This window comes from Pleuronectes platessa, chromosome 20, assembly GCF_947347685.1.
Source record: "Pleuronectes platessa chromosome 20, fPlePla1.1, whole genome shotgun sequence".
In the NCBI taxonomy this organism is placed as follows: Eukaryota; Metazoa; Chordata; class Actinopteri; order Pleuronectiformes; family Pleuronectidae; genus Pleuronectes; species Pleuronectes platessa.
The window spans coordinates 14,992,498-15,009,272 of NC_070645.1; the positions used below are offsets into that span (position 1 = coordinate 14,992,498).

General features: G+C 41.5%; 3 protein-coding genes across 5 annotated transcripts in view; 2 read left to right on the forward strand and 1 right to left on the reverse strand.

Moving 5' to 3' along the window:
* The window catches only part of LOC128425847 (nephrocystin-3), a 29,795-nt gene extending 26,994 nt beyond the window's left edge, over positions 1–2,801 (reverse strand). For 2 of the 3 annotated variants that reach the window (XM_053412679.1, XM_053412676.1), the window contains exons 1-8: positions 2,030–2,758; positions 1,808–1,933; positions 1,572–1,722; positions 1,204–1,356; positions 910–1,043; positions 621–781; positions 382–538; positions 90–164 (exon numbers count right to left, since the gene is read on the reverse strand). In XM_053412679.1, coding sequence (XP_053268654.1) covers positions 90–164; positions 382–538; positions 621–781; positions 910–1,043; positions 1,204–1,356; positions 1,572–1,722; positions 1,808–1,933; positions 2,030–2,353 — 1,281 coding nt within the window. In that variant the 5' untranslated portion in view covers positions 2,354–2,758. The other variant, XM_053412677.1, reaches the window with a different exon arrangement.
* A 511-nt stretch (positions 2,802–3,312) lies between these two features.
* chmp4c (charged multivesicular body protein 4C) lies at positions 3,313–5,916 on the forward strand. The gene is made up of 5 exons (XM_053412470.1): positions 3,313–3,739; positions 4,429–4,606; positions 4,768–4,876; positions 5,057–5,183; positions 5,398–5,916. The coding sequence occupies exons 1-5, from the start codon at positions 3,496–3,498 to the stop codon at positions 5,457–5,459; spliced, it is 720 nt and encodes a 239-aa protein (XP_053268445.1). The 5' UTR covers positions 3,313–3,495; the 3' UTR covers positions 5,460–5,916.
* Positions 5,917–6,444: 528 nt separating this feature from the next.
* Positions 6,445–11,628, forward strand: LOC128425580 (GTPase IMAP family member 9). Its single transcript, XM_053412257.1, has 2 exons — positions 6,445–6,584; positions 7,483–11,628. Exons 1-2 carry the CDS (start codon positions 6,554–6,556, stop codon positions 8,256–8,258), a joined length of 807 nt encoding a protein of 268 aa, XP_053268232.1. The 5' UTR covers positions 6,445–6,553; the 3' UTR covers positions 8,259–11,628.
* The last annotated feature ends 5,147 nt before the right edge of the window (positions 11,629–16,775 follow it).

Below are 16,775 nucleotides of genomic sequence, written 5' to 3' on the forward strand. Positions count from 1 at the left end.
CTAGAAGGAGAGGGTGAAAAGGTTGTGAGGGACATGATAAGGGAACAGAAATGTCTGTGAGTTGATGAAAAGGTTGAAGAGGTCTGTACCTGTTTGACGATTTTTTCTAGCTGAACATAAATAAGTTCAGCCCCCTCCTCTGCAGAGCCACTGTGATCCACCACCTGGAATAAAGGTCAAAAGATAAGATAATCATACAAATACTTAAAAAATATAATTTATAGATTTACTTTACAGCAATTTCAGTAAACAACTATTACGATGGTAAACGGTGGTAATCTCTAGTTTTTTTTAAATATGTCCTTCTCCACTGAATACCATTTTTGCTTGAATTTACCGAATCCTATCTTGTTATTTTTATTATACAACACAAACACTAACCTTGACTTTAGCTGCCTTGTCTGCAGCATTGACCCTTTCCAGCATTTGCCTGGCGGGTCCAGTCAAACTGTGACCCTCTTCGGTCCTGAGGTAGAGCACCAGTGGATGGCCATCTGGATTTTTCACAAAAGCCTCCTCACAATCCTCCACCACAGAACTACACAAGTGAATTCAGCATTAATTAAACAAAATGTAGACACAATAAAAACTATATAATTAATGTAGAGGACCTCCTGTACCTAGTGACAGTAGATTTGATTAGGAGCACACACACAGAGCTCCTTTCAATCTCCTGCCTGCGCTCCACAGCACACGAGGCAGCACTTTCCTCCGGGAAGCAGACGTTCAAGTAGAAATGACCCAGACCTTCACACATCCTCCGCAGCCCAGGAGAGTGTTTCTGTGTTGAAAACATTAAACACAGGTTCCCCAGACAGGGAATTGACCAAAGTTGAATTTTAACGCCCGGTTTAACTAAAACTAAAAACATAATGCTGCCCAAATCCTGTGAAAACCAATCGAACCAACCTTAATAAAGATATCCAGCTCAGCTTTGGTCTCCTGGGTAAAGATTAAGTAGCAGCGCACTGTGTTACTCCATAAGGCCTGTGGCACGTGAGGGGAGACCTGAAGCAGGCTGGCCACTGCTGCATCCCAGTCATCTGACAGACACAGAGGCACGTGGGGGAAACGTTAAGGGAACATACATATTCAACAACTTCAGTCATGCTGTGTAGGTAATGTTAGAGGTCAAAGGCTTTTCGAGGGTGTACGTTGCCCGTGGGGAATGTTTGGTTGCACATACAACTTCCATTTACTTACCTCTGCTGACATTTGCAAAGGGTCCCTCCACATCTATCAGACTGTTCGCAAACTCTGGTCCCCGGAAGGTCTGTTGCAACTGCATCATGCTCCCCATAGAGGGCTCACTTCCCAGCACACCACCAGTCCAGTAGTCACATTGTGTCCCAGCAGCTACAGACAAACAGTGTATAAATTACTGAAAGGTTCTTTTAACATTTCATCATGGAGAAAGATCTTGTGTGTTAAAAAGTCGTACTTCTGGAGGAAAAATCAAAGCATGCTGGGATAAACTCTTGTCTTTCTGGGTCCCTGTACAAAAATTGGTTTGTTGAACATACTGATTGATGGATATAAAAGAGAGTAAATAATAAATTCCGGGTTCTTACCAGTAACAGTGGTCTGGTTGTCATCCGAGTCAGAATCATTTAGGTCGTACACTTGGATTCCCTGCGCCTGCAGCTGCTGCAGTTTGGCCTCCAGGTCCCTTTTGGCCCGAAGCAGATCCTGGATCTCCTTTTCCTTTGTCTCACGGAAAATCTGGTGGTCATTCGGCCGACAGGTTAGAGTTGCAGTCGTGATCATTGGAGAAGAAAGTTAGACAGCATCATGTTGTGTGGTTTACCTTAAACTGTCGTTTTACTTTGTCCCTGTCATGTTCAAAAGTTGCCGCCCGCTCCATCGCCTGGTACTTTGCCTCCAGAGCACTCTCCTTTTCTCTGAGGATCTTCTGGTAGGTTTTCTGCAGAGCCTGGTGTCACATTGAAATATTACAAAAGTTAGAACATACACCAACCAATACTTTTGTCCTATGTTAAGGTGACACCCTCCTGCTAACTCATTTCACCTGTAGCTCAGCCCTCAGCCTCTTGTTCTCCTCGTCCAGTTTGGCCTCCTTCTTCTGCATGGACGTTATCTCGTTATTCTTGCTGACACGGAAGATCTCGTACTCTTTACGCAGTCTCTCGTACTCCGCCGCGTACTCGAGGTCCACGGAGCCCGTGGACTTGAAACTGGCCCCGATCACCCGAGGTCCTCGGCGGAAGGAGCTGCGCAGAAGTCGGGCTTTGGGCTTCACCTCCACCGGGATCTCGCAGGCTTCCCCACCTTCACCTCCATAGCCGTCCTCGATCACTTCTCCGGGGCTGACCAGAGAGGATGCGGTGCCCATGGCGGAGGCTGCAAAGAGGACTCAGCCCTTCTGGACGTCCATTTCTGTCTGTGTCAGGACAGGGGTGCGGGGACAACACGTATCAGAGACACACACAGGTTGTCAGCGTGTAGTTAGACACACAAAGCTAACTCTTGAGCTACAAAAACCCACACCACACTTATTTCAGGGGAGTTTTCAGATGCAAAGCTAAAGATGGCGATAAACACAGTTAGAGCTTGTTTTGCTAATGTTAGCGTCACTGTGCAGAAATCGCTTTTTCTTCTCTCTCGGCCAGATGTTCACAGATGTGAGGACTGAAGGAATCACGGGGATGATCACAGAAGATAGATGATGTTCATGTCGCAGCTTCGACAGACTGTTGAGCTGAACCGGAAGTCAGATACAAAGAGGTTAAAATAATAAAACACCCACCGTCCGGAGCTTCACAGCTTCTTCCTGGCTGCCTTGGTAACAAGTTGATCATACGGGTGCCCGCCCGGGTCAAAACTGGTAAAAGTCGAATCCAGGTCCGTGCATGGTGATAAACTTTTGTTTCCACAGTTACTTCTAAATTAATAAATGATTTAACAAAAAATTACATTAACAATAAACACTCTCTTTACACTTCCTCATTTTATAACACAGGTTTTAAACCCCAGCCTTTGTGTGCAGCAGAAACATTGAATGAACTTATAATAAATAACAAAAGTTAGAAACTTTGACCCCAGACATTAAAACACTTTTTCAATATGTTTTTCCCACAACAACAAACAATTTATTTTTGAATTTGAGTTGGTGTAGTTGTGTAATTGTAATTTTTAAATTCACTTTCATTTCACTTTATCAACATTTACAATATTACGGGTTATGATATAAGCCTAATAAAATAAAATACAAATGAATTTAAAAAATCGAGTTATAGTTCAAACGTAGTGACCGGAAGAAGGAAACAAATTCCGGAAATGGAAGTGAGGGCGTCAGGTGTAATGACGTCACTGGGCGCAGGTGAAAGGTGTATTCTCTCGCTCGTTTCAAATTGAAACTGCAGAAGCCGTCGAGCAGGAAATTCCTCTCCGTCGCTACACTCCCTCCGTGAAAACACTCGAGTGGCTCGTCTGGACTTTTCCTTCCCTCAGATCTTTGGGAGAAAAGACGCCAAAATGAGTAAAATCTCCAAATTGTTCAAGGGCAGCAGCTCGAGCTCCAGCTCCAGCTCCAAGTCGAGCTCGTCCAGCTCCTCCAGGTCCAAACACCACCGGTCCAGAGGCGGACCCACGCCGCAGGAGGCCATCCACAGACTGAGGGAGACCGAGGAAATGCTGACCAAGAAACAGGACTACCTGGAGAAGAGGATAGAGCAGGAGATCATGGTCGCCAAGAAGCACGGCATGAAGAACAAGAGAGGTATGTCCCCGTGTTAGTGTGAGAACAGCAGGGTACAGTCAGAGGAACAGGCCCAGAGGAGAGTCGGGCTGTTTACTGGGGTTAAAGGTGGATGTGTATTTAAAACCTTCAATACCACCTCGATACTGACTTTCCTATAAGGGGATTTTGTCCTACGTTGTTTTTGTATAGAAGGTGTTTTCCAGATAGTAAACACAGATCTGTTTGCAGCAGCAGCAAGTCAGAAATTAAATTAAAAAGGAAATGTATAATAATCTATAATCCCACAATGTTCAGTGTGTTCTCGGGTGTGAAACCCTGCAGTGCTGCATTGCTCGTTGAATGTGTCATACGTGTTTGTGTACACGCAGCACCTAACTCAAAGGTTTGAAGTTATATATATATATACATGCATAAATACATAAAGGGCTGGGTAACAAGGCCAAAAGATGTATGAGTCGATATTAATAAATAATAAGTAAAAGGTCACTATTTTTAGTTTAATTAGTTAAGGTTCTTGAGTGAAGGTTCTTTTTTATGGGCCGAATAAAAAAGGTGTGTTATTCTTCTTCATTGTGCTGGTACACTGCATATATCCATATATATATTGCATTTTTGTTATATTGCTAGTGATTGAAATAGCTTAAAATTAATAATGCAATAGTTATTAGTATTGTATGAAGTGATTTTTGTCGATCTTTGTGTATCAGGGGCTCTGCAGGCGCTGAAGAGGAAGAAGCGCTTGGAAGCGCAGCTCACTCAGATCGACGGCACGCTGTCCACCATCGAGTTTCAGAGGGAAGCTCTGGAGAACTCGCACACCAACACGGAGGTCCTGAACAATCTGTCCTTTGCCACCAAGGCCATGAAGAAAGTTCACGAGAACATGTAAGGACCTGGTGGTGAAAGCAACAGAAAAAATAATTTCAAGAAAGAACAATTTTGTGGCCTTGTTTTCGAGGAACCCCTTAAAGTCACTTCTCCAACTCAGTTCACTGTGATGTTTTATGTTTTGAAACATTCTAAAATCTCTCTCTGCTAATTTTCAGGGACCTCGACAAGATCGATGATATGATGCAGGACATCACGGAACAACAGGACGTGGCTCGAGAGATCAGCGACGCCATTTCCAGACCGACCGGCGAGGAGTTTGACGAGGTTGATACCTTCCCTACATCGACTGTCACCCTCTCGCTCTTCCTTCTGCCTTTCTGTGTCACCATTTTGAAGCTAAAGATTTTAGATTGTGTTTGGTATTTTCCGTCTAGCCTGCTAATCCATTTCTTGCTCTACAAAAAAATGCCTCTGACATGTTGTTGACTTTGTGTGTTTGTTTAGGATGATCTGCTGGCAGAGCTGGCAGAGCTGGAACAGGAGGAGCATGAGGAGAGCATGAAGAGAATGGGCGGACTTCCCAGCGTGCCAAGCTCCAAATTGCCTTCAGCACGGCACGGCCAGCGCGCCAGTAAGTACAACCAAGAACAGCAATCTTTTTTAACCTCCAATATCGTTAATACATAATTTCTCACATGCTACTGTACGTTTTTTTCAAATGTATTATTTAAAATACATGTTTGAGTTTTACCTACGCACACTCGGGATATACTTGAGTTTAATTTGTTATGTAATGTTCCATTATAATCTGACGAGATTAGTTAACTGTGTACTTTCTTCTACAGCAACCAAGAAAAGGGTTGAAGATGAAGACGACATGCGTATGCTGGCATCGTGGGCAACTTGAGTACCTGAAGTCAGCCTTATTCTCACTGGGTTACAGAGAATATGTTTTTGTAAGATTTAATATTGTTATTTTTCATTAAATTTTTAGGGATAATGAAGTGCATTATAATATTTTTTTTAAGGCATTTGGTCTATAACCTTCTAATGCTATATCCAGGTTATATTTATCGAGGAATTAAAAATGTTAAAGTGAAGGAATCTACTAATTTAATATGCTTTACTTTAATAAGCTTTTCTTTTCTTTTCTGCTCCTGTTCTGTACTTCTTCTTGTACCTATCACGATAATCTCCTGCTTATATAAACCTAATGAAGAGATGAGCAGGACTGAGATGTTTTTACCATGTTGAGCAAAATGCTTCACTCTGTGTCGGACCACTGTAAATAAACTGAGATGTTGCATAAACACTGTAAATATATTGCTTTTCAATATTCAACAATAAAATCACTCCCATAATTATACTGCCTAAAGTCTGCAATCCTCTGTGTATGATTTAAACAAATGGAAAACATATTATTATTACAAATACAGCTATTGATATAATTTATATAGTATTTTAAACATAAGTCAATAGCCACATTTATATTGACAATATAAGTATGTTATGTATAAGGTGTTTGATAGACACAGTTGGCTGAGGCAGAGTATTGAAGCCAAATATAAATACAGATGATAAGACAAATAACTAAAAATATACAAAGTTGTGCATTGGAACAACAGGAGGTAAGTAAGTTTAAAAAATGCATGAATAAAACCTAAAATATAAGGTTTAGAGATAAAGAAAATATAAGTAAAGATAACAGGCAGTAATGTAAATAGATATAGTATCAGCAGTATTGTAGTCGCAATCTCAAGTATTGTGATTTTAAAAGCATTGTGATTGTTCTAAATCTTTTTATTCAAACTTTCACTTTTCTACTGTGGCGGAAATTTCTCACATCCGGGTTGCCGTGCTTTTATTGTGAAATCCCCCCGGAAGACTGTAGTGTCTACGTTCCGCTGAGCTTGTTACTTCTCCAGGAGGAAGAAGTCCTGCCGCCGCCCGAAGACCAACAACTCCACCTGAAACACACACAAACCGGCCATAAAACACAACATGGACGCGACCAGACCTCAACACACAACAGGTGAGACACTGATATCTTCATCTCCTCAAACACGGAGCTCAGTCTCGAGCCTTTAGGACAATAAGGCTAATTTCTGCGGCTATTAAACTTAGCTCTAAGTTAGCTTACGCTCAAACCAGAAGAGTGTGACACGTAAGAAACGTCAGAGGGAAACTTAACAGACCTTTATGTTCCTGTCTCTTTGTTATAAAACAGGTTGGACCTCTTCTTGCTCGTTAATATCAGTGAGAGGGGGGGGGGGGGGGGGGCGGTTGTTGAGAAATCAGTCAATACAGGGGTTTCCTTACTAATAATAATACTACGTTAACTATTGATTGATTATAACATTGAACAGTAAAGTAGCTTAAGATGGTATAAAGTACAATATTTGCCTGTGTACTGTACTTCTAAATTGTACCTAAGTTCAGTATTTAGAGTAAAAGTACGTAGTTACTTTCCACTACTTTTTATTTGAAAGCTAAGGTTCCAACTTAAAATTAGTTGCTATTAATGTGTTTCACTAACTTGTTTAATTTATGGACTGAAGTTACATTTGGTAAAGTTGTGTAAAAAAAATATCACATTTAATACAAATTTCACATTTGTTTTTCCTCTTAATTGACTTAATTGAGAAAATTGTCAGCAAATGAATGGATACAGACCATAATAGGTAGTTGCTTTATTATTGCTTAATTTAATTAGTATATGAATTTTGTGGTAAAAAGGTATGAGACACATTAAAAGGTGTACATTTGAAGTAATGAGATGATTAATACATTAAGTCCTTGTTTAAATGTTTTAAGCAAATGACAAAGATTCATTGGTTTAATCCTCACAAATGTAAATATTTGATTAAATATACTCAATGTTTGTAAAACTCATCCCAACTCGGACTTGTATGAATTTAATTTAATTTCAGCCGCAGCCGCAGGACCAGACGAGGCGGCAAAAAAGAAAGCAGCCGCGGCCCAGGCAGCCATCCACCTTCCGGAGGTCCGACTGGTGGTGCTGGGCTGGAGATGGCCGGGAAAGAGCCTGACGGGGAATACCCTCTTAGGCCGAGAGGAGTTTCACCTGGAGCGAGCGGCGGAGTTCTGTGTGAAGAGGCAGACTGAGGTGCTGGGGCGGGAGGTGATTGTGGTGGACACTCCGGGGTGGTTCTCTGCGCAGGACACCCCCCCCTCCTACAAAGAGGAGCTCGTAAGAGGAGCATCTCTGTCGCCTCCGGGTCCACATGCCTTCCTGCTCGTCATCCCCGTGGGCATGTTCACCGAGGTGGACCGTGCACGCATCGAGGAGCACGTCAGCCTCTTCGGGGAGAACGTGTGGAAGCATACCATTGTGGTTTTCACGTGGGCGGAGGTGTTGAGGAAGATTTCAATCGAGAGGTACATTCGCAGGGAGGGCAAGGATCTGCAGTGGGTCCTGGAAAAGTGCAAGCGAAGGTACTTTGTCATAAATAACTGCATATACGGGGAGCATCCGCAGGTAGGGCGCCTGATGGAGAAGGTGGAGAGGTTGGTGGCAGAGGAAGGGGGGCACTACGGCCAAGAGGAGGCGGAGAAAGAGAAGAAAGCACCGGAGGAGAACCAGAACCCAGCCAGGGATGTGCGGGAGCTGGGGGCCAGACCCAAACAGAACTCTGCACTGAGTTTGTCCAAAGCCATGGAGGTGGATCCACTTTCCAGTGAGTGATGGAAAGAGATGGATTGTTGGAAAATGTTTAAATTGGTTTCATATCTCACCTCAAATCTGATTTGCAAAACACCATTAAACAGAAACAAGGGGGCGGAAGAGCGTTAAGATCCACCGACAACTGAGGTCTGACATTTTGCCATATTGGCACAATTTTTATTTACTATGAGACTTAGTCTGCCATGTCTCCTCTGGTTTGCTCCCCCAAAATACATGAACTTCCTATTCAACAGACACATCCTATCTTCTTCCTCATCCCTCCACCAAAATTGGATCTCTTGAATTTCAAACAGCTTCACTGACACTCGTGGCCCCGTTTCGTCAAATTTAATATTATCTTAATCATTCTATTGCTTATCACTAACACAAGACGAGTTGGATTTAGAGGCGTGACACAGGCAGCAAACAGTTTGCTGATGTCGGCTGTTTTTGTAATTCGCCAGTAGTTGTCATATTGACAAACATTGATGCATCCGGTTAACAGAAAATCATATATCTGGCTCACCATGAAGTTTTACGTGCTGTCAGTTTCTTTTAGTCCATTTCTGATAATTAAAGACCTTGTGAAATAAACACAAGACTTCAACTTCCTGGAATTTAAAGTAAACAAAAAACTCCAATATCCCAGTGATTCACACAGTGTGTTGCTTTATCTCCCTACACAACGTCCTGTTTCAACACAACACGTCACATTAAACAAGCAACAGCGGATTGTTCTTGCTCCTTTGACGCGGAGGGAAGGAGATGTGAAAACAACCCGGACATATTTATCGCCTTTTTAGGTCGATAAGGCAAACTTATCAGCAAACCTCTGGCCAGTAGTCACTCTGCTTTCAGCGCTGTTGTCGGTCTCAATGTTGAACAGTGCGTTTTATTAACTGTTGCTGTAAACAACACAGGGAAAGATGAGCGAGAACCACAACAGCAAAGCGAGCTTAAAGACAGGTCAGGTGATAACATGACTCACCTCTTTCACATTTAGTCCAGTGTCGTTATAAATAAAATGATTATTGCTTCTTTCAGGAAGTAAACAAGTCATTCGATGATGTATTTAAATTTTAATTCCAGGCTGATACACATGAGATTTCATCAGCTTCTCTCCTAACGTTGTCCTTTCACCCTTGAATCTGTCCGCTTGCCATTTACTCCTCCTGTGTCCATAGCGACCCAAAGTAGACACACAAAGAAAACAAACAAAGCATCATCCCTTCCTCTCCTCACACTGCTATTTCAGTGACGTCACAGTACATTAGCTAAATGCATGTATGACAGATCCCTATTAATAACTCACTGTGTCTAATTTCTGGATTAACCACACTCGACTGATGGATCCTCTAAACCACCACTAACCCTTCACTGCGTATTTGACGAGAGGAGAAAAGGGTAATTGGCTGAAATGTTACTGAATGTAAAAACCAATGTGATTTATTTAAGTTATTTTTTTTAAATCTGACGTGTTAGTGTGTGTTGTAGTCGTGTGCATTCTTTGTGACGCTGCATCTTCTCAATGTGACGATGTGGGAGGCCTTTTCAACATAAGAGCCCTTTTCTAATGCTGTCTGTATATTTATACTCTCCAATGATTTTATTTGTTAGCGTTGAGGATGTTTGTCGGTTTTTAATAATGTCTTTGTGGTTGTGTGATGGGACTATAAGGCAGTACAGGCTGTTACTTACAGTGGGTGACCACCATCATTGTGTGCACTCCTGGGTCAAGGTGACCAGTGGCAGAACTGCACTACTAATTTCTTTCTGTTATATTCTGTCAATGACTGTTGAGGGAGTGGCTTTTTTTAATGATTCCTATTCGTTGTGACCAAACTGTAAATGTATTTTCCTATGCAACACATTCATTGCACTCTCAGTGGACAGTTATGAATTTTAGCACTTGAGCAGTTACTGATTTTATTGTCTGTTGCTTTCAAGGTGTGATTTAAAACAAAGTGGATCTGTCAGATGTTTATATCACTTTGTGTCAGAGGGATATGTTTGAGGATCAGACGCTTCACTGTGGCCCTCAAAACAGAGGCTCAAATTATTTATTAACTCAGTGTAATATTCAGGTTATAAGTCCCTTCAGCTGTGCATAGATGAATTTAGCACTTTTGGAGAAATTGATGGCTCCTCCTGACAGAGCAGTCAGCTGCTCTGGACACACAGGAGTTTGTGAGTCTCAGCAAAGTAAAGCAGTGTATTTGACAAAACAGTAAAAGGTTACCTTGCAGTAAACCAGTGGCATTTCTCCAGTCCTGCCTTTTGTTGGGCCTCAAACCAGCCCAGCTCCTCAGTTCATAAGGGACCCACATAGCAGTCGCCCATTATCACAGAGCCAAAGCAGGAGTACACAGTGTTGACTCCTTGCCTTTCATATCCTTCTTCCACAGATGCAGTTCACATATACTCACTCATATATCTGATGATATTTCCCTTTTATTCTCCTGAATACTCTGATTGATTTTATTAACTAGACTGAGATAAACAGACCCTGGTTGGAAATATTTGCCTTCAGGGGTTTGTTCTTTGTATATGTAACAAATGTCTCTCAGGAGTTAGATCCACTGGTTTTCGCTCTGAAAATCGAATATGTACTTTTTTTGAACCCTCTGGGGTTTAACTAGCAAAGCTCTGAGAGTCAACAACTGACTTAAAAGCCTTTTTATTGTAGGAATCCTGCAGATAGCGTAGCCCTGCTCTTTCTAAGCAGCTGTTAGTGTTTTTACGGGAATGTATTTATATTCATAACAGGGTAAAGTGGATATTCATGAATGCACTTTGGCTGTTTCACCTGGCGTGGGTAAACACTGCTGTGTGTGTGTGTGTGTTGACATTTGATACAGAAACATCAGACAGGAAACTAACCTACTGTTCACTCATTACTTTAGATTGAGGGAGTTGATTTAAACAATCCAATGACAAATTGCTCTGAATAATCACATTCATAAACAACAGCTACACATGTAGGTCAGACTGTATCTGGTTAAATGTCAATGTGCAGCATTGGACAATAAAAAAGAAGAAGAATTTAATTTAAAGATAAAAATCTGGATTTGGTTGACATCTATTGTATTTGAGACGCTGACACATATCTGCTCGGAGACTTGCAACCTAATACAGCCATCTTTGTATTTGTGTTGTTTGCAGCGGTGATTTAGTTTCTTCTAAAACCTTTTTCTCCTGAAGCATCTGGCCTGTTTTCTCCTCCTCCTGTGCTGCGTCACTCTGAGTCCAGCACGAGAATCAAGTTACTCTTCAGAAAGTCATGAGCTGAACCCAGTAACCTCACTGGGCCTTTGCTGTATTGTACTGTAAATTCTGCATTTGTTATTTCTGTCTGTCAGCTTCAAATAAATGTATATTTTGATCCACTGTCGATTGAGCCTGTTCTTTGAATACTTGACAAATGAAGATTTCCTCTCTTGAGAATCAACTTTAATTTGTTAAATTGAGTTTGAATAGGTTCAAAATAATAGTTTTAAATAGGTTAGATCGCCATAAGTCTCACTAGGAACTATTTTCATGATCACTTAATCTTCCTGTTGTTTTCTTGATTGATGTATTAATCATTTAATGTACATGTTGAAAGATGCCCATCGTCAGTTCTCAGAGCCCTGACACACAATATTTTAATTCAAATTATCGCATTTGACTTCAAGATAGAAAATTCAATCCTCACATTTGCGTTTAAAAGCAAATATTAATAAACTAGAGCAGCAAAAACTAAATATATGAATCATCACATTTATTTCCTGCAGTTCTGTAGTTTGACCACTACGTGGCAGTAAGGCATCAGGTCCAGAGGATGGTGGTGTTTACAGCAGCAGCATGATTCACATCACTAGTGTGACCTTCCCTTCAATACATTCATTAAGTTGATTTGTGAATGTACCAGCTCAGTGTGCGACGATCAACACCAGCTTATTATTGTTTATAGACAAAATGTGCCGTTGTTGTGTTTCACTTCATTACTTCCTGAATTTCAAACTAGTCCCAAACATTACAGAAGTTCCATTTTCTCTTTGTCCTTCATGTCACTGAACCAGTTTGGTCTATGTTCAGTAACGAGGTCTGAGAGCTTGGCCCGGATCAGTCAGTATTCATCCCTCCTTCCTCAGTCCCCAGTTTCACCCAGTTTGCTGAATTCTGCTCCATCTCTCCTTTGCCATCTTGTTTACTCAGCTTTCTCTTTGTTCTGCTGTGGAGCTCTTTCTCCTCCATCTTCAGGGAAAGCAGCTCCCGATCTACCTGACCCAGTGATTTCCTGTAAACAACATCAGCGCCAGGGGCGTCGTTAGGTCGTTAGGCTGAAGCCCCCCTAAAATGTGCTTCAGCCCCCCAAAATAATTATTGTGATTTTTTTTTTTTTTAATTAAACTATTGTTTTACACATGGACAAGTTATTTATAACTCTAACATGCTACATGTCATTTTAAATTGACTTCAGTGCCATGAACATGTCTTCTGATCTGATATTGACCTCAACCATGAATAAATTGAAAAAAATGTGTATATATACAGTAAATATATAAATGATAATGACTTGTGTGCGTGCGTGTGTATATGCGTGTGTGTGTGTACGTGTATGTGTGTGTGTGTGTGTTTGCATGTGTGTGTGTGCGTGAGTGTGTGTGCGTGTCAGATGGGCGTGGTCAGTGTGATGGGTGGGCCCTCAGATGAGATGATAGTATTAGTATTGTATTGTTGTCATAATTAATATATAGATTTGACCAAATGTAAAAAAGTTAAGAAACATTGTTTGTCTATGCTCTGCTGTGTTCATATGAATAGTAGCAAACTAAATGAATCACACTGATTTGTTTCACTCCAACACTGTGTTAATTGATCAATGAATCCTGTGTGTATATTCAGAAAGACAGAGGTAGATGTTACTATACTAGTTATTTTTATTCAAAAAGTTTAACATATTTACAACACATCATTAGATCATTTCAAATATGTACAAAGGGGGACAGGGGAGGGGTTTGTTTTGAGGAGTAGAAAAAGGGTGAGGGCGGGGGCTTCTCCACCTCTTCTCTCTCCTCTAGCTCATCTCGGCCTCCTCCTTTCTGTAGCTCAGTCCCATAGTTGGACCTTCACCTCACTGCTCACTTGTGCAGACTTCCTTCCAGAATTTTAGCCTGGGCCTGACAGTCAGTGAGCTCGGCCAAGCAGTCAACATAGGCCCTGAGGCGAGCATGCCCTTTCTCTACCTCCTTCGTTATAACAACATCTTTGTCTTTCAGCTGGTTTTCCAGCTGCTCCACCTTCTCCGTCAGGGCCTGGATCTCATTCTCCTTCTCCGTCTCCATCTCCCTCTCGGTCTCAGTCTCAATCTTAATCTCCTTCTCCTTCTCCTTCTCCTTCTCCTTCTCCTTCTCCGTCTCCTTCTCCTTCTCCTCCTCCTTCTCCTTCTCCACCGCCATCTTTATGATATCATCTCTATCTTTAAGATGGTTTTCCAGCCGCCACACCTCCTCCTTAAGAATCAAAATGTTCCTGTTGGCTCGGAGGATTTCGACATTGTAGATCGTCACAAGTTTCTCCTTCTCCTTGTCCTTCTCCTTGTCCTTGTACTTCTCCTTCTCTTTCTCCTTCTCTTTCTCTTTCTCCTTCTCCTTCTCCTTCTCCTTCTCCTTCTCTTTCTCCTTCTCTTTCTCTTTCTCCTTCTCTTTCTCCTTCTCTTTCTCTTTCTCTTTCTCCTTCTCCTTCTCTTTCTCCTTCTCCTTCTCCTTCTCCTTCGCCTTCTCTTTCTCTTTCTCCTTCTCTTTCTCCTTCTCCTTCTCTTTCTCCTTCTCCTTCTCCTTCTCTTTCTCCTTCTCCTTCTCCTTCTCCTTCTCCTTCTCCTTCTCCTTCTCTTTCTCCTTCTCTTTCTCCTTCTCTTTCTCTTTCTCCTTCTCCTTCTCCTTCTCCTTCTCTTTCTCTTTCTCCTTCTCTTTCTCCTTCTCTTTCTCTTTCTCTTTCTCCTTCTCCTTCTCTTTCTCCTTCTCCTTCTCCTTCTCCTTCGCCTTCTCTTTCTCTTTCTCCTTCTCTTTCTCCTTCTCCTTCTCTTTCTCCTTCTCCTTCTCCTTCTCTTTCTCCTTCTCCTTCTCCTTCTCCTTCTCCTTCTCCTTCTCCTTCTCCACCTCCACCTCACTGCTACATCCTGTATCAGGCTGGGGTGGCTCCTGGTGCAGCCTTGCTTCCATCAGCTTAACCTTGGCCTGACAGTCAGTTAGCTCAGCAAGGCAGTCGAGATAGGCCCTGAGGCGAGCGCGCCGTTTCTTCACCTCCTTCGCTATGACAACATCTTTCTCTTTCAGCTGGTTTTCCAGCTGCTCCACCTTCTCCGTCAGGGCCTGGATCTCATTCTCCTTCTCGGTCTCGGTCTCAATCTCCTTCCTCTTCTCCTTCTCCTTCTCTTTCTCCTTCTCTTTCTCCTTCTCTTTCTCCTTCTCCTTCTCCTTCTCCTTCTCCTTCTCCTTCTCCTTCTCCACCGCCATCTTTATGATCTCATCTCTGTCTTGAAGCTGGTCTTGCAGCTGCCACACCTCCTCCTTAAGAGCATTGATCTTCCTGTAGGCTGTGAGGAGTTCGTCATTGAGGATCTTCAGAATATCTGGTTTCTCCATGGTTCACCACAGAGAGTAGATGTATCTTTTGAAGAAGCTGTTGGATGAGTTGATGCACTGTTTTCCGAAGAAGTTTCTGCTCTTGTCTGGAACTTGAAGTCAAAAGGCTTTATGTCTGCAGGTGACAGGATGAAATAGTGTGTAAGATTTAGGTGAATTTGATCAATCAAACATTCAATATAAAACAATTGACACAGATAGAGAGACACACGCAGAGAGAATGAGAGAGAGAGAGAGAGAGACAGACTGGCTGGTTTAAGCGAGAGATTGAGAGAGAGAGAGAGAGAGAGTGAGAGAGAGAGAGAGAGAGAGAGAGAGAGAGAGAGAGTGAGAGAGAGAGAGAGAGAGAGTGAGAGAGAGAGAGACTCCCCTCCTGCTACGTGTGTATCTGGTTGCCATGGAAACTCAACTGAATGCAACTGCTCTCTCCTCAATGGGAAGAGAGAAATCTAAACTCTGAGTGCACCACTCAAACAACTATAATTCACAAACTATAAGTCCTATCTGTGAAATAAAGACATCGGGAGAATTCCAAGACTTTGCCGGACACACAGATATATTTGAAATTTGTGAGAGTAAAAAAATGGGGCCGTGTGAGCAAGTTATGCAAGTTGATGCTCCTTCCAGAAAAGCTTTCTCTGAAATAACATTAGACCCAATGGAGAGGGATTGTTTTTTTCCTTAAAGGAGCTGCACACCTCATGTAATGTTCTCCTAGCATTAACTTAAGCTTCCGTCAACTTGTCCTTCAACACATTCAAACTACACATTAACCAAAAAATCACCAGTAAATGTTTTTTGAAATAAAACTTCCCTCATCAATCACCATGGCACCAAGCCCCTTCGATTTGAATTTGAATCTGAATTTGATTGGCAGTGATGGAAGCTGTTGTTTTTTTTACCTGTTCTTAAATACTAAAGTTAAACACCAAGGTTAATCTTCCCAATGTTACAAAACACATCGTTTGGTAGAATAAGATGTGAAATGGGAACATTTCCTGGTGCTACAGGTGTTTTGTCCACAATGCCTCGCTCTGCCTGGCCTCGGCGACTTAAAGCTACTTAGCATCACGTTAACACATATCACTCATTAAGATAAGCAGCAGAAAACACAAAAGAAGCCATCAACAATATTTTCACATTTGTCATAAAAGCAACAGAAAACAGCACATTATCAACATGTCACAGCAGAAGCTTCATATTATACAGTGGTTTCATTTCAAACTTGAATAATGACCCTGAATTGTATTGGTTAGCATGCTGGGTAAACACAGAGAGAGGGTGAGACATGACTTACCTCAGTCAAGGTCAGAGTGCAATAGCAACTGTCTTAAACTTGAACAGTATTTAAAGCAATCAACAGCCAATCAGAGGTCTCCTATCAAAATTCCAACTTTGATGCTGCTCATCAAAGCATCAAAGGAGGTATTGAGAGAGTGTCCCTGTCAATCAAAATAATCTTCTATTTCAAATCTTAGCATCTGGTTGCTATGGTGATAGAATCACCTACTGATGATGAAGTTTTGCGATCATTTATTTCTATAAATAAATTTGTTTCATTTTGGTGGACTTTTAATTGCGTCATTCTTGCAGCATCTAATCTTTAATTTTTTAATGGCTCCTGTCTTATCACCTTCTTGTCTTAGTATTAATATATATATTAAATATATGTATACAATATATACTTACATATATGTTTATATACATATGCATGTATACATACATACACATACACATTGTGTGATGGTAGAAAATGTATTTTGTTTCATTTCATTCTCTATTGTTCATTTCGTAGTGTAACTCTTAGCCGCAGTATTTCATCACAAACGAACATGTGAACATTATACAACCCAGGATATTTCCAACCAAAATTCAGACTTAAATAGTTTAAATTTATTTTACCAAGAGGCAG

What these genes read in the sequence shown, in the direction of transcription:
- chmp4c (XM_053412470.1), top strand. Translation starts at nt 3,496, where the DNA reads ATGAGTAAAATCTCCAAATTGTTCAAGGGCAGCAGCTCGAGCTCCAGC. An exon ending in CGGCATGAAGAACAAGAGAG is followed by an intron (nt 3,740 to 4,428) that starts GTATGTCCCCGT and finishes TTTGTGTATCAG; the next exon opens with GGGCTCTGCAGGCGCTGAAG. An exon ending in ACGGCACGGCCAGCGCGCCA is followed by an intron (nt 5,184 to 5,397) that starts GTAAGTACAACC and finishes TTTCTTCTACAG; the next exon opens with CAACCAAGAAAAGGGTTGAA.
- LOC128425580 (XM_053412257.1), top strand. Translation starts at nt 6,554, where the DNA reads ATGGACGCGACCAGACCTCAACACACAACAG. An exon ending in CAGACCTCAACACACAACAG is followed by an intron (nt 6,585 to 7,482) that starts GTGAGACACTGA and finishes ATTTAATTTCAG; the next exon opens with CCGCAGCCGCAGGACCAGAC.